This window comes from Leopardus geoffroyi, chromosome A2 (assembly GCF_018350155.1).
Source record: "Leopardus geoffroyi isolate Oge1 chromosome A2, O.geoffroyi_Oge1_pat1.0, whole genome shotgun sequence".
Taxonomy (NCBI): Eukaryota; Metazoa; Chordata; class Mammalia; order Carnivora; family Felidae; genus Leopardus; species Leopardus geoffroyi.
The window spans coordinates 20,774,350-20,790,292 of NC_059331.1; the positions used below are offsets into that span (position 1 = coordinate 20,774,350).

The window sequence follows — 15,943 nt, forward strand, 5'->3', positions numbered from 1 at the left end:
CACATAAAGGCCTTGGCTGGACCTCATTCATTGCGAATGCCCAACAGATAGGGAACAGATGCTACAGACTCCATAGGATCCCAGTCCTGCAGTTTGAAAAATGCCTTCTGGGGGTGTCTGGGTGGCTCAGTTGGTTGAGCGTCAGACTTCACCGACTTAAGCTCAGGTCACGATCTTGTGGTTTGTGAGTTTGAGCCCTGCATCAGGCTCACTGCTGTCAGCACAGAACCTGCTTCAGATCCTGTCCCCTCTCTCTCTCTGTCCCACCCTGCCTTGCACTCTCTCTAAAAAAAGAAACATTTCAGGGGCACCTGGGTGGCTCAGTCGGTTAAGCGTCCAACTTCGGCTCGGGTCGTGATCTCATGGTTCATGGGTTCGAGCCCTGCATCGGGCTCTGTGCTGACAGCTCAGAGCCTGAAGCCTGTTTCAGATTCTGTGTCTCCTTCTCTCTATGCCCCTCCCCAACTCACGTTCTGTCTCCCACTGTCTCAAGAATAAATAAACATTAAAAAAATAAATAAAAAAAAAAAAGAAACATTTCGAAAAAGAAAGAAAGAAAGAAAGAAAAAGAAAGAAAAGGAGAGGAAAGAAGGAAGCAAAGGAAAGGAAGGAAAGGAAAGAAAGGAAGGAAAGGAAGGGAGGAAAGGAGGGAAGGAAATGAAGGAAATGAAGGAAAGGGAAGGAAAGGAAGGAAGGAAGGAAGGAAAGGAGAGAAGGAAATGAAGGAAAGGAAAGGAAAGGAAAGGAAAGGAAAGGAAAGGAAAGGAAAGGAAAGGAAAGGAAAGGAAAGAAGATAGATGCCTTTCTAGGTAGACCAAACAGCAGCAAAAAGACCACCATGCAACCCAGTCATACCCCAACAAACCCCAAAGCCAGCAATCAGCTATTCATTAGCAAACGTGGAGGAGAACATAACCTCCCAGCTAAGGCAACCCTTGGAAGAAAACTTTAAATCTCAAGCTGGCCTATTCCTAGAGGGAGCCCCAACACACAGGATGGGTATGTTTAGGGGGGTGTGGGTGTGTGTGGGTATCTCGCTGGGGTGGGGGATCCCTCTGCTGGAGCCAAAGAAAGCTCAGGATGGACTCAGAGACTTCCTGGTTCTATTCTGGGCCAGCCTTGAGTTGCTGGGGGCCTTGGGCAAGCCGCTTCCTGTTGTTCAGGCCAGTTTCCGTGGGTGGGAGAGGCCACACTGCCTCTAGGGTCCAGGAGGGAGAGATTCAAACAGCTTATGGCCACTGGCACTTAAAACCTTCAGGGCTCCACATCCTTAGCTTTTAAAGCTTATTTCAGCCAAAGCTGAATGCAACTTTATTCAATGAGATCATATCAGTTCTCAAACATTTTTTCCCCCAAAATATTTGTCAAAAAATACCATTAACTATCTTAATTCGGGAACACCAAATGGCCTTTTACCGACAAAGGTACTAAAAATGGCTTGTGGCTGAGGAACTTCCTTTCCATGGTTTAAAAAAAAAAAGGGAAGTGAGAGCAACAGGGCTGGGCCTTTCCCATCCGTCCCAGCTGTGGCCCAGGCCCCACGCCCTCTAGGAACCTCCCGCAGGGTCCTGTGGCCCAAGCCTCAGCAAGGGACAGGTCCTTCCTTTCCTCAACCATCAGTAGCATATGCCATGGAAACACCCCCTGATCAAACGGCAGGGGGCCTCGGCACCTGCAGTCCTCACGTCTTGCTTGTTAATTCTAGATTTGAAACAAAGTACAAGCGCCGAAGTATTATTCACCGTTTGCCATGACCACCAGAGTTTCAGGGCTCAGGACATACCCGCTGAGCCACTTACCAGATTCCTGGAGGAGGTGGCCAGGGTGGCTGGGGGCCTGTGCACTTTTGTGACTTCTCCATAATCGACAACATCAAAGTTACTCTTCCAAACCATCACCTGCCAAGACCCACAAGCACAGAGAATCAGGAGGAGAAAAACCCTTGCCAGTCCTACTTCATGGAAAATGCGAGCCCAGAGGCCACCTCGGAAGTTCTAGGCCAGTGGCAGGATAGTCCCCACCAGACACCCCAGCTCAACTCTGGGACCTGCCCCACCTCCCAGGCTTTCCGGACAGGCCTCGAGAAGACCTGGGTGTGCCATCAGGATGGACTCACTGCATGCTGCCACGAGGCCTTTGTACTTGCTGGTCCCTCCCTGCCGTGTCCCAGCCCAAGTGTAGCTGTCTCCTCAAGCTAGAGTGTCCTCTTCCACAGCATCTTCTCAGAGAGCACTTCCCTGGCCTCCTACTAACTTTTATCATAGCTCTCTGCTTATTTCCTCCATAGCATCAAACTTCGTAGTTATTTAATTTCTTTGTCCCTCTTCCTCATTTATCATCTGTCTCCCCACTAAAATAGAAGCTCCCGAGGGTTGTGGCCTGGCCTGTTACACCAGACCACTGCGGTCAAATTCCCGGCTCCGTCCCTTACTGTGTGGCTCTAGGCAAGGGATTCAACCTCTCTGTGACTCAGTTTCCCATTTGTGAAAAGGGGATGATCTTCTGACCTCACAGAGACAGCTTGGCACAGACACTGGTACCCAGGGAGCCATGGGCAACACACCCCTTATTCCACAGTCCACTTGAAGGATTTTCACATCCTAAGGCTCCTCCAACAAAAGCTTGGCAAACAGCCCTGCTGGGGAGCAAGAACGTTCCTATTGGAGAGAATCAGCCCCATGTGGCTGCTCTCTGCCAGGGTCACTTCCAGTACAGCAGGAATTGTGGAACGTGGCCAGTGCTCAAGTGAGACCACAGAAGAGCCCTGTGTCCAGGTAAGACGAAAACTCAGCATAAGCAGGACACTTTCCTGAGGCTGTTCGCCACTCCTAGAGAAGCCTACCATTTACCGCTCCCTGAATCATGGCCATTAAGGTCTCTCATTCCTCCTGCCTACAAACAGAATTAGCACACACCCCCTTGTTCACAGGGCCATTTGTAACTGTGCTAGTCTTGAAAAATTCCCGGGAATAGAACAGTATTACGAATGTGAAGATTCAAATGTCTCTCCAAAAAGGCTCTCAGAGCAGACTTTAATAAAGCAGCCAGGGAGCTGATAGGAGTGGCTGCCTGAGGAGGGCCCAGAGTGGGCGGAAGCCCTACTTTCTACCAGGCTGCCTCTCGTACTATGTGACTTTCTTTTACCATGACTATTTCTAGTATGACTCTACTGCACTATTTTCTCTTGCTTAAGCAATGAGCCAGGCCTCCACACCCAGGGACAGCTCAGGGGTCCCCTTGGTCTTCCTCCTCCCTTGTCTGGTTAGCACAGAAACCAGTGCTGGTGGGGGGAGACACACACTGCCTCTTATCCAAGCCATGCTGAAAGAGCTTCCAAAACCCTCTGCTTTCTTGGCAGAAACTCGACCCGGATCAGTCCACGGGAATGGGGTTGGGGCTCATTGGAAGGCCAATGGGACTTTTCTGGCTGAGCAGAGCTGTGAGGCCCAGCATCTAGAGAATGAACATTCTGGGGGCACCTGGGTGGCTCAGTCGGTTAAGTGTCTGATTCTTGATTTCGTCTCAGGTTGTGTTCTCACGGTTCATGAGTATGAGCCCGGCGTCAGGCTCTGTGCCACCAGCACAGAGCCTGCTTAGGATTCTCTCACTCTTTCTGCCCCTCTGCCGCTTGCACTCTCTCACTCTCTCAAAAATAAATAAACGTTAAAAAAAAAAGAGACAGAGAACATTCTGGGCAGGAGGTACCCGGGCTGATGGGCAGAAAGCTTGGGCACACAGGGTGACAAAATGGGACAGGACCTCCTCACACATGTCTTCTCCCTGCAGCCATGCAGTCTGAAAATCTGATCCCTCAAAACTATTTGCAGAATAAGAGCAAAGAGGGCAGATGACAGAGGTGGGGGCTCCAGGGCAGCCTGATCTCTGTCATCTGCTGAGCCTCAGTTTCCTCATCATACAATGGAGGGACCAGAGGCCCTGTCCACAGGGCCGCCATGAGGATTAAATGAAATATGAAGCTTTTGCCACATTGCCCACATTGCCAGGCTATGTATGTATCCCCTAATTACCTCATCAGGAAAAAGAAGTTATTAAGAACCTACATTTTAACTTTTTCATGGCAATGATAGCTCAGGATCCTTCCAACCCATGCTGGTTTGAGCAGTTAGGGTTTTAAGATGCTGCCACGGGGTCAGCACCCCTAGGAGACCTGCTTTAAGGAGATGAGCACCCTGGGTCTAAGTACCCCACCCCAAGTGCCAGCCTTCACGGTCGCTGAAAGACACCAAGGAAGCTAGTGAAACCTGGCTCATCCTCAAGATGCTCTGACCTCCTGTTCTCTTCTGATAAGTACCAGCCAACATGTCTTAGACCAATCTTTACTTACTTGTTCATCAGAACCTCCAGAAGCAAAATACTCTCCCGTTCTTGAAAAAGCAACAGTGGTGGCTGGACCCTGTCAGAACAAACAAACAAGAAAAAACACCAAAGGTCACCGTAGATGCTAAATGCACAGGAAGAAAACCAGAAGCTCCCGAATGGGAGCAGCAGCAGGACAAAGGGCTAAGGGCCTCATTTAGCCCCTTGTCCTCCCTCACCTTTGGCAGAGACACCTGCAGAGCTCAGCCGTGAGTGTCACTGCTGAGGCCTCTGCTCCCCACCACCACTGACAGCACAAAGGCCAAGCCAGGGGGTCATAGGTGGGCAGAAAGCCCTGCTGGGTTGCCATCACTGTGCCCACTTCCCAAAGATAAGATGGAGGTCGGACAGGTACACTGACTTATCCCAGGCCCAGCACTGGCACCAGAACTTGGGTCCCCCTGGCCCAGGTCGTGCTCCTCCCCGACACCACCCTGCAGCTGACCAGAGAAGTGTGCAGCCCTGAGGAGGAGCCAATGAGCAGAAACGGGGTGCAGTCAGGGAGCCCAGGTGACACAAGAGGCCAGAATCAGGGTAGGAAGGAGGCTGGGGAGGGGGTTATGAAAGGTGTCTGAACAGAGGAGCAACGAGATGTCTCCCTCTAATGTGCAAATCACTTTCTTTATGTTAGGACCTTTGGGGAAGAAGTACCAGCTCCGGCTTCCCAGGTGCTGAAGGTCCACATGACCACCGGAAGGGACACGCCAGGCCTGTGCCACGCAGTGCTTTGAGGGCCCGTGAGTTTATCCGGGCTTGGAGCAGGGGCGCATAATCCTCCAGTAAAGAGGGAGGGCTCTTCCTCACATGCCTGAAATCTGCTGCAGAAAGATGCACGGAGCAAGAATCTGTTCACACACCACTGTGAACCATCTCTTCCTCCTGGCCAAACTTTCAGTGTGGTAGTACTTGGCATTCCCAAAGAAAAACCAGATAAAACAGATTCTCTCCTAACTGATGACAGCATGGCCACTATTACAAAGGCCACCTCAGTTCCTCCAGACCAGAGCAGGGAGCAGCAAGAGCCCCAACTGCCCAAATGAGATGCCTCCGGCCATGGGGCAGACATAAGAGGTGGAGCCATGGACAAGAGGAACACTGGGACACACCTCCACGATGCTGGAAAAGACAGAGAAGTTCTGGGCTAAAAAAACGGATCTGAAGTCATGGAACGAGACCAGCTTCTGCCTGCCCAGAAGAGACAGGCAGGTGGAAAGATGCCCCTGGGTACGCTGGGCAGGAAGGAATATGTACCCCCACACTTCCCCATTGTATCCACGGCCCCTCCTCTCCAACGTGCCCATAATGAAGGTGGTGAAGAAGAAAGTAAGTACAAGGCCAGCTAACACTAACCTGCACTTACCCACTTCACCTTCAGAGGATGGTGTGCACGCTTACCCTTCCTACAGGTGATGCGTCCCAGAGGAGAGACCAAGGCCCAAGAGGTCAGAGACAAAGCCTCCAGCCTGTGCCTCTCTCCACCTCCTCTCACAGATGGGTCTCCGAGGGCCTGGGGTTCAGGGCAGTCGGGAGTCCTATATGGCCATCCAATAGGACAAAGGAGATCCATTCTTATGATGGGGAACGTCAATTGCACTAGGGAGTGTGAAATGCCAGGTGCAAGGCATCGTGAGCCACAAGTGCAGGGCCGAGTGCGGGAGGGAGCAGATCACGCGTCACCCTAATACTCTTCCGGGTGAACAATCCCCAAGGGTTAACACAGTGGGGTGCGGGATGGAAATTTCAGGTGACTCACTTGATTCTTGGAAATCTTTGTTAATTCCTCATACTTCGAACTCTTAAACAGTGAGTATATGGTATTGCTATGTTAATATAAAAACAAAACAACAAAGCTATTTTCATTTTGAGGAAAAACAAAAAAGGAAGAGAGAAAAGAGAAGGAAACCAGGACACGCAGTGTCAACAGAGACAGGCTCTTTGCCTGTCCAGAGCTCACTGAGGAATAGCGGGTTTCCAAGAAGTCAGAGCAATTAAGGAACCAAACAAATATTCATCAGCCAGTCTCCTTTCCTGTTGTCACTCAGCCACCAGATGCCAAGTTGCCGACAAGATTCTGGAGGCCAAGGGCGCCTGGGTGGCTCATTCAGTTAAGTGTCTGACTCTTGATTGTGGCTCAGGTCATGATCTCACGGTACGTGGGATCTAGCCCCATGTCAGGTTCTGTGCTGACACAGAGTGGAACCTGTCTTTTACTTTCTCTCTCCCCTTCTCAAAATAAGCAAACTTAAAAAACTTGCTGGAGGACAAGCAGTGGCAGCACCACTGAAGAAGGCGGCCGGTAGCCTGTGGCGTGGTGGGGGACTGGGACCAGAAAGCAGAGGCTAGCGCTTTCCCCGGAGTCCAAATGCCAGGAAACTCTCTGGGGATGATGCCAGCAACATACAAGCAGTAAGGGGAATCTTGGGGGTGAGACCCACGGTCTTCCCCAGCAGTGCCCATTTACCCAGAGGATTGCTCAGCTCCCACACCAGGTACCTTGGTGTTCCTGGAAAGAGCAACATTCCACAAACGCTCTTGCCTGTCTGTCTGTGGCCCACAAAAACAGCCCCGGGGAGCAGGTGGCCCTAGGCTCTGCTGTGGGACAAAACCAGCAGGGACTAGAACGCAGACCGAGCTACTCCACCACTGACAAACATCATCCCAACCCTTCGGCACCCAGACAACCCCGGCCCCCACCAACCTCGCCAGGGCCCCTCCTCCTGCCCTCACTGGTGCTCCAGCCCCACCGGCCTGCTCAGGGGTCCTCACTTCGAGCTCCAGTCTTCTCTTGCTTCAGGATCTTTCTGTGACCTCTGGCATTGAGCTCTTAATTCAGTTATTTCTAATCTCTCTCCGTTTTAAATAAACTCCTTTAAGGCTACACATTTGCCTCTGATTACCACCCTAGATACATCCTCAAAGTTTCCAATATGCAATAATATTCTCACTGGTGGCCACCTCCAAACATTTAGTTTCCACAGCGATTTACTCTTTAGCCCAGCAGTTACATTTTGGAGTGCATTGTAGCTTCCAAACCATGGGGGCTTGACGGGCGCTTTTGTCACAGACACTGATCCAATGTGATACACGTTGAGATCATTCTGCCTTCAAGGTGGCTTATTCTTTTTGGTTAATAAGTTACTCTCAATGCATTAGTTCACCAGCTCAGGGCAGGAATGTTGCCAAATTGTTTCTTCTCCCAGGCAAGACCCAGGGGCCTCTCCAGAGACTCCTGAGTATGACTCTGAACTCTCTGCTGAGACTTTAGCAGTGTGGTCTGAATGCCAGAGGTGTTTACCTGCCTGAGATCCTGGTCCCCTCTGGCTCCAGGCCATGTCCACAGGTAGGATCCTCACAGGCTCAACCAGATCCTTCCCTCCCTTTCTGGATCTGGCCACCTTAGGTGAGACCATTCATTCTGCTTGGTCGTCATGAGCACTGGATGCAGCCTGGCCTCCCACCCCACTCTCCCTCCTGATGCAGCTGCATGTGGCCCTCGAGGTTGGCTAGGCCCACACCCAGTCACTTCACCAAACACCATCTTTGCCTTGACAACCTCCAAACCAAGAGCCCCGCACAGTCTGCTTTCTTCACTCTTGAACAGCAAGGTGTTAATCAAGAAACTTGAAAAAAAAAAAAAAAAAAAAAAAGGCAAAACAAAGGAGCCCATGGTGTTTAGCTCCCATAGCTTCTGGGTGACTTTCCCTTTAGGGCCCCTATAGCTGGTCCAGACCCCTCTGCTCTCCTCACTCCCTTCCACCGGACTCCCTGAGGCCCCTGTGCACCTGAACTCTGACCACTGTGTCCACAACAGCTATGCTGGCAAAGACCCAGCCAGGTACCCCATCCACCACCACCTCACGAGGCTTTTGTAATGTTTTTCACTGGCTACCAGCCAACAAATAGTAATGTCACAACACATGCCTGGTGTCAGAAGTAACAGAAGAGTGACCATTAAACAAAGACATGGAGACCAATGAGGCATAAGCGGCCTCTGGTGTGGGAGCCCTGGTCTCTGATTCCCCAGGCTGCTTCTTCCACAAGCCCCACACCAGGGAGGCTCCTGCACTCATTCACCAGCATCTTGCTGTGGGCTGGCTCCTGTGTCTGAGTAGTGGCCCCATGGACTAGGAGTGGCCTCTGGGAAGAGCTGGTGCCCAGAAATGCTGAGGCTCTGTCCTGACCTTGGCCAAGGGCACCTCCTCCCAATCCTCAACCCTGGGCTGCTGGCAGGGGACAGAAGGCCAGGCAGGCCTCTTGGTTTACTCAGGTTGGAGTACATGAGCTGTTCTCCCTCGTGATGTCCCCTCACCTCTCCCAGGAGGTGCCCAACCATCCAAACCAGGTCTGAGCTTCCCAAGCATAAACCTAATTTTCCAAAATGAAATGACTACACAAGGGGCCGCAGAGTGCCAGAAGAAACAAGGTGGCAGGGCGGGGAGGAGCACGTTCAGAGAGCCTCCTTCCACCTGGAGCCACCTAGGGGCAGCCCATGCATCCCAGGCCACTCTGTCACACTGCCGCCTCTCCTCCTTGACCATGTGTACCCCTTTACTGCCACTTGCCCAGCCCCAGCCTAGGCTCTGGCATGACACAAGCTCCCAGGGACGTGGGTGGATCCCGTGCCCTGAGCCTGTGATTTCACAGTAAACAAGCCTAGGAGCACAGCCCCAGGTGCAGACAGCAGCGCCAGTTCTGGGTTCTAGGCCCTTAGTTGGATGGCTGCTCACCTGCACCATGAGCCAGCTGGGGTGCGTGGAACCACATGCCCAGTGATTCCCGTGCAGCTCAGTCACTCCACAGCAACATGAACGCCAACTGCATAGCCATAAACACCAGATTTAACTCCCACCCACGTCCCGCCCACCATCCTCTCCCAAATAGCTCTGGGGAGTTAAACCAAATGAGCATGGCTCAAGATTATGTTTCAGAAAATACAGAAAAATAAATCTGTATTTCTAGCACACTGCCCCCACACTTGCCACCCAGAGCTATGGGGGCCTCGCTCAGGGCACAAGGTTTCAAACAATAGCTGTACTTGCTGGGGAAGTCCTTCCTTCTTCTGCTCTTCCCTGCTGCAAGGTGAGGGGTGGGACAGGATGAAGAGGCCCCTGTGTGCCCTGACACCCCTAAGTCTATACTGGATTCAGCAAGAAGCAGGGGCTCCTTAAAGCATAAGAGACTCTTAAAAAATGAGAACAAACTGAGGGCTGATGGGGGGTGGGAGGGGGGGGGGGTGGGTGGTGGGTATTGAAGAGGGCATCTTTTGGGATGAGCACTGGGAGTTGTATAGAAACCAATTTGACCATACATTTCATATATTTAAAAAATAAAAAAAAGAAGCAGGGGCTCCTTTTCCTCTTGCTTAAGTGTCAAAGCTGTGGCAGATTCCCAGGGCAAGACCTTCCAGAGCCCCAGAGAGGGCACTGGCACCTCTGCCAGGCCACTGCCAACAGATACCTGGCCTGTCCTCCAGGAATTGGGCCGTAGAATGTGGCCTGACAGGCGGGACTAATAATGGGCACTGCAAACAGACCTGTGGACCAAGGCACCAGCAGGCCACACCTACTCAGAGCAACTGGTGGGGACAAGTACATTCAGAGGAGTCACCACAGGGACAGATTTCAGGAGCTGTGTGACAAAAGAGAAACCAAAGCAAGAGGATGTTCTGGGGGAGATGAGGACAAGACTAAACAAAAAGCCAGATAAACCCTTGAAACACTCTGTGGGAGAGTGGGTGGAAGGAAAACAGGCACTCCCATCCCAGCGGGGGAGGGGCTGACGGCTATGGCCCTGTGCCCATAGAAAGGGGTGAAGCCATCAGAGTCCCCTACCATGGATTCATTTTCCTACCAAAGACTGACTGCCCACCCAGGGTGCCAGAACCATGCCCATAACAGTAACATTCAATGGCCTTTTATTTATTTTTAAATGTTTATTACTCATTTTGAAAGAAAGAGAAAGTGTGTGTGAACAGGGGAGGGATAGAGACAGAGAATCCCAAGCAGGCTCCATGAAGTCACGGCAGAGCCTGATGCAGGGCTCGATCCCACGGACCATGAGATCATGACCTGAGCCAAATCGAGTTGGACACTTAACCGACTGAGCCACCCAAGCTTCCCATTCAACAGCCTTTTAAAGAGCTCTCACCTAGAGCAACAAAAGATCTTTTCCAAGAGCTGAAGTGGAAAGGGACCAACATCTGTGAGGATCTACTATGTCTGGTGCTGGGGAATGTAGACACACCCTCTCCTGTTATGAGGCAGATACAGGAGTTCTTACAAATGAGCAAAGTCTTAGCAAAGTCAAGGTCTTGCCCAATGTCCCAGGGTAAGAGGCAACGCTGGAATGCCCTGACCTTGATGCCCAAGGCCTTTCCTCTCATCTGCAGCCTCCTGAAACCCAGACTTAACTGAACAAGATGTGACAGTACTCATGGCTTTTCCAAACCAGAAACAGGTGGGTACAAGCTATTTGTTCCTGGAAATACTGGGGTGTTTCCTTAAAAAGCTGGGCACCATCACTGACCAGATAAGGCTGTATGAACCCTCCTCAACCGAATGCATCCTAGCACTTGGCCTCAAAAAAAGAAGCTGGCAAAGGTGACTGGTGCAGGCTCTTTACCAGCTCAAGCCACAGAGAGAGAAATTGCTCCTGCGTTCCCAGGGACAAAGGCAGAAGAAAGAGGGCAATGTACCACATCCAGGCTGGCAGCGCCCTCCCTGCTCTGTCCACTCTCCACTTGGGCAGATTAGGCTGGAGGTAGATGGCTACCCAACCGCTCAGCCCCAACCCCTGCCTTGGCAAAGGGGTCAGTGTCTGCTCAGGTTGCATTTGGTAACTTGCCACCCGCTGCCTCCTCATCACCGAGGCCCATCACAGCTGAAGCAGCAGAGCTATTGAGGGGCCGGGGCCCAAGGACTTGAGCTAGCAAAGGGCTTGCTCAGCTCTTAGGCCTGCCACCCAGCAGCCAAGCACTTGAAGAGACTCACGCGTGGAAGCCTCTGTAGAGCCACATGGGCCACAGCTGCAGCCAAGGAACTATTCCCAGGGTACAGTCTGTGTGGCATCAAACACCCATGGGACAGGAGCCTCTCTGTCCCCAGCTACATCCCCTGAATGGCCCTTTGTAGCTCAGAGTCCCAAAGCCAGGACTTCAGAAGAAAAGCACCAGAATCCTCGAGGCCCACAATAAGCTTATAATTGACATCCACCTCTAACCTCACAAAGTGAGCCAGCCTCACATGGGCCGATGGGAGGTGTGACCAAGTGCATGCTAGAGAACCACCAAACTGCTGCTATGGTCAGACTCCCAGGTTGACAAGCTGCCCTCAAAGCAGTACAGAAGACCCAGACTGCATTGGGTGATCCTGATCTTAGCTCTGGCACTTGGCAAGTGCCTCCGTCCTGGTGCCCCCATGCCTTTAAAAGACAACTAAATAGATGGGGCACCTGGGTGGCTCAGTCAGTTAAGCAGCCAACTTTGGCTCAGGTCGTGATCTCACAGTTCGTGGGTTCAAGCCCTGTCGGGCTCTGTGCTGACAGCTCAGAGCCTGGAGCCTGCTTTGGAGTCTGCGTATGCCTCCCGTCTCTGCCACTCCCCTGCTCTCACTCTCTCTCTCTCTCTCTCAAAAATAAACATTAAAACACAACTAAATGGCATATCAGACTTCCAGCCTCAACCCAGATAAGAAAGCGTCAGCCCAACAGCACTGCTTCCCCTGACCCTTCTTCTCCACGCTGTTGCTCCCTCAGTGCTCCCCCACAGGAGCTGGCTCAGCCCTGCCCTCACGCGGGACACAGGCACTTCCCTGGCACATACCCAGAGCCCCCTCCCAGCTGAGGGCTGTCTCACCCCCAGCATTGGCTTCCTGTGGCTGGCTTCTCTCAGCTGGTGTGCCACCCCCTGCCCAGCTGGCCCTGCCTTTCTCACAGGTGTGGAACTGAAAGCAGGAGGGGGGTGTGCTCCAGTTGGCCAAAAAAACTCAATAGCCTTCCCTCCCACAGCTCTCTCCGGGCCACGCCCAGGGATGGTCACAAGGAGGTCCTCCAAGTCCAAACCAAAGTTTCACTTGGTTCCCTCCTGCTGAATCAGAATGAGGTTATGTAGCAGCAAGGCTGGGACACAGCAGCCACAAGGCCTGCTGGCCTCCTCCACAGATCAGTGATCTAAAGACAAGAGTGAAATCACAACTTGACATCTAAAAGCTGTGTGTGGGGGGTGCCTGGGTAGCTCAGTGGGTTAACTGTCCAACTTCGGCTCAGGTCATGAGCTCATGGTTTGTGAGTTTGAGCCTCATGTCAGGCTCTGTGCTGACTGCTCGGAGCCTAGAGCCTGCTTCGGATTCTGTGTCTCCCTGTCTCTCTCTCTCTCTGCCTCTCCTTCACTTGTGCTCTCTCTTTCTCTCTCTCAAAAATAAATAAACTTTAAATAGATAAATAAAATAAAAGTGGGTGTGTGAGGCAAGTGAGTACTCAGGGTTGAACCGTAGAGACATGGATACTTATCCCAGCTCTGCCACCCTAAGCTGCACGGGACCCCGACAATTCAAACCACTCTCTGGGCCTCAGTTGCCCCATCTGGATCAAAAGTACTTTCAAATCGGCCATCCTCATCTGTGGGATGGAATCCCTGGGCACTGAGGACCCAGTGGGGACCCCTGGGGCCACTCAGTCACACACTTCAAGAAGTGGCTTGTGGCAGCTGGGCCTTATGGGAGCACTTAGCCACCTCCTGGAACAGAATGTGAATGCTCAAGTCACCAAACAGCCCAGGTGCAAATCTTTCTGGAAAGGTAGACCAGGGAATGGACTTCATGATCAGGGAGCCCAAGAGAACTATACATCTGTATGGGGCTATGTGAACCCAGATGTCCCTTGGCCTAGTTCCCACATTTCCAGGTTCAACGGCAGACAGGCAACTGCGCCGTCTCACTTGGTCCCTGTTTCACTTCTCCAGAAGAAGGTCAATGGGTTTCTGTTATGTGCTTGATGCTGTGCCCAAACACAGGACAGGCACTTAGACACCACATTTCTAGGGTTATCAGGCTAAGAGGTGAGTCAGCTGTTTAAAGAACCTTTACACACACACACACACACACACACACACACACACACACACACTGAAAGCCCTGGATGATCACTTGGCACACATCTGTTTGCATGTTTCTGGATATTGCTTTCTTTCTGTGGGGAGCAGGAGAGACAGCACCATTCGGGTGGTTTTCAAATACCCTCTTTGGTTATAAGATCTCAAACTGGTTACACATGAATCTGAATAACTGACTTGCCAAAGAAATAACAAAGGTGGCTCTGTAACAAGAGCAGAGGTCACCCAGCCCCGGGGCCACATATTACACCTAGATGTGCCAGTTGCTGGAAGAATGAGACCTGTTCTGCACTGCAGACATGTGACATGGAGGACGAGGGGTCACCATGGGCTGAGGGCAGCAAGGAGCCTTCCAGGTCCCAAGGAAGCAGAAGACAAGGCCCATGCTCCCACGCCAAGCCACAGCCAATGGCCAATGGCCCCCGTGTGCCTGACTCCGATGGCGGTGAATCCAGAGCCCCAGCTAGACACCACACCTTGCTCCCTGCCCAAGATACACGGGCACCCCAGGGCCTCCCTCAGCCCTCAAGAGCCTGTCCTCACCCTCCACTCTGCCTGCCCCCCTGCTCACAGGTGGAGAAGGCGACAAACTGACAACTCTGGTCTCTGCACCCCATGTCCAACTTGGGTGTGGCAACTATGTCCCAACAGGAGACATTCTGTTCTGCCCAGCAGGAGACAGCTCAGCCATAATTGGGGGCTGGTGTGGGGGTGAGGGTGAGAGAGTGACTCCCAGACCGGCTTCTAGGAGAGCGGCAGGCAGCCCACCTCACCATGGCCCTGCGCCTGGCCACTGCCCACTGAGAGAGTCCAAGGCACCAGCTGCATTGGCGAAGGTTGCTCAGAGAGGTCCCTTGATTCAATTCCAGGAATTCCCAAACAAACACACAGGAAGATGTCCATCCTAAGCACTCGTCTCTGAGAGATACCTGTTAGTTTCTATCTCCAAAGGCATCAACATCTGCAGAACCCTCAAGAGACCCCAATGGCAATTCAGGGCATGGGGTCCAGGGCACTACTCAACCAAGGGATGCCCGAGGTCACTCGGGGGGGCAGATTCCATGTAGCTCCCTGGGATAAATGTGCCAACCATGTCTGAATGGCTCTGTCCCACTCCCAAGTTAGCTCCTGCACCCCCTTCTCAGCTGCGGTACCAGGCCCAGCACTTCTGCCGGAGCTCATGGGCCCCATGAAGGGCAAACCTGTTTCTGCCCTTCGCTCCACTGCCCAGACTGTGAGAAGACCACAGAAGCCATCCCCAATGGGCTCCAAGGGAAGGCCCACCTCAGATGAACCACAGCCCTGCGTGTGCCTCAAGGCGGCACCTTCGCCTCCCTCTACACCACTCAGTGCCAGGCCGATGGCCTCACCTGATGCCCGTGGAGAGTATAGAGCAGCCGGCCCTCCATGAGGTCCAGGATCTTCAGGGTCGAGTCGCTGGAGGCCGTGAGCAGGTAGTTTCCGGATGGGTGGAAGGAGAGTGCATTCACCGCTGCGCTGTGCACTAGGGAAGGGACATCTGTCAGGCACTGGCTGGGAGGCCAAGGGATACAGCTGAAGCCCAGAGATGGGCAATCGGGACCAACCGAGGCTCGGCTCCAAGGAGCTGTGGGGAGCCCCACAAGGATTTCCCAGAAGTGCAGCACAGGAACAAGAGCAGACTCATCCAGAGCTGAGAACCAACAGCGGGAGATGCAGGGCAAGCGGGCGCACAAGCGACAAGGCCGGTGGGATCAGGTGATTCCCCCACCTCTCACAGCACACAGAGTATCGAGCTGGGGCAGAATGGAGTGCTCAAACATAATGCTCCGTCTGTCTTTCATACTGCTACTCAGGGGAAATGAGGTGGAAAAGAAATCCCCTGAAGTCCCAATACCATGCCCCTGCCCTACAAGAGTGTGGGGCAGGCAGGCAGACGATAAGACACACTCAGGAACTAGTCAGGCCTGGGTTCCAATCCTGGCCTCCCTGCTGGCCCACTTTATGACCTTGAGCAAGCACCCTGACACATCTAAGCCAGTTTGTTTCTCCTGCTGGATCATGGCACTCACATGTCAGGGGTGCCGTGGGGATAAGCCTGCCTATGGGGCCTCTGTACAGAGTGAGCCCTCAGATGTGCCTCTCGGCTGCCCCTGGTGTCACACGCAGTTTCTAGGTCCTGCCACTTTACCCAACACTCAACAGCTCAATCCCATCCATGACTTTCTTTTCCCCATTGGCTTGACCCAAACCCCACTATCCGTCCCAGTGTCCCTCACTCTGCAGGATCCAGCCAGCCCAGCCCTTGACAGCTCTCCAGGCTGACAGCTCTCCAAGTATTCCCCATGGGCCCAGGAGACCCTTGCCCACCTCTTCCCCTGACCTTGAAGCTCATTACTCAGTTACCTCCTCCAAGAAGCCTCCTGGCCTCCTGGGGGCCACCCCCTTGAACTGTCCTCCTGAAGCACCACGAGTCTCCAG

At 52.7% G+C, this 15,943-nt stretch overlaps 1 protein-coding gene across 7 annotated transcripts in view; it reads right to left on the reverse strand.

Annotated features, from left to right (window-relative positions):
* Positions 1–15,943, reverse strand: part of POC1A (POC1 centriolar protein A) — a 93,690-nt gene that overhangs the window by 44,269 nt on the left and 33,478 nt on the right. For 6 of the 7 annotated variants that reach the window (XM_045493034.1, XM_045493028.1, XM_045493031.1 and 3 more), the window contains exons 7-9: positions 14,854–14,987; positions 4,346–4,414; positions 1,800–1,898 (exon numbers count right to left, since the gene is read on the reverse strand). In XM_045493034.1, coding sequence (XP_045348990.1) covers positions 1,800–1,898; positions 4,346–4,414; positions 14,854–14,987 — 302 coding nt within the window. The remainder of the gene's footprint in view (positions 1–1,799; positions 1,899–4,345; positions 4,415–14,853; positions 14,988–15,943) is intronic. The other variant, XM_045493032.1, reaches the window with a different exon arrangement.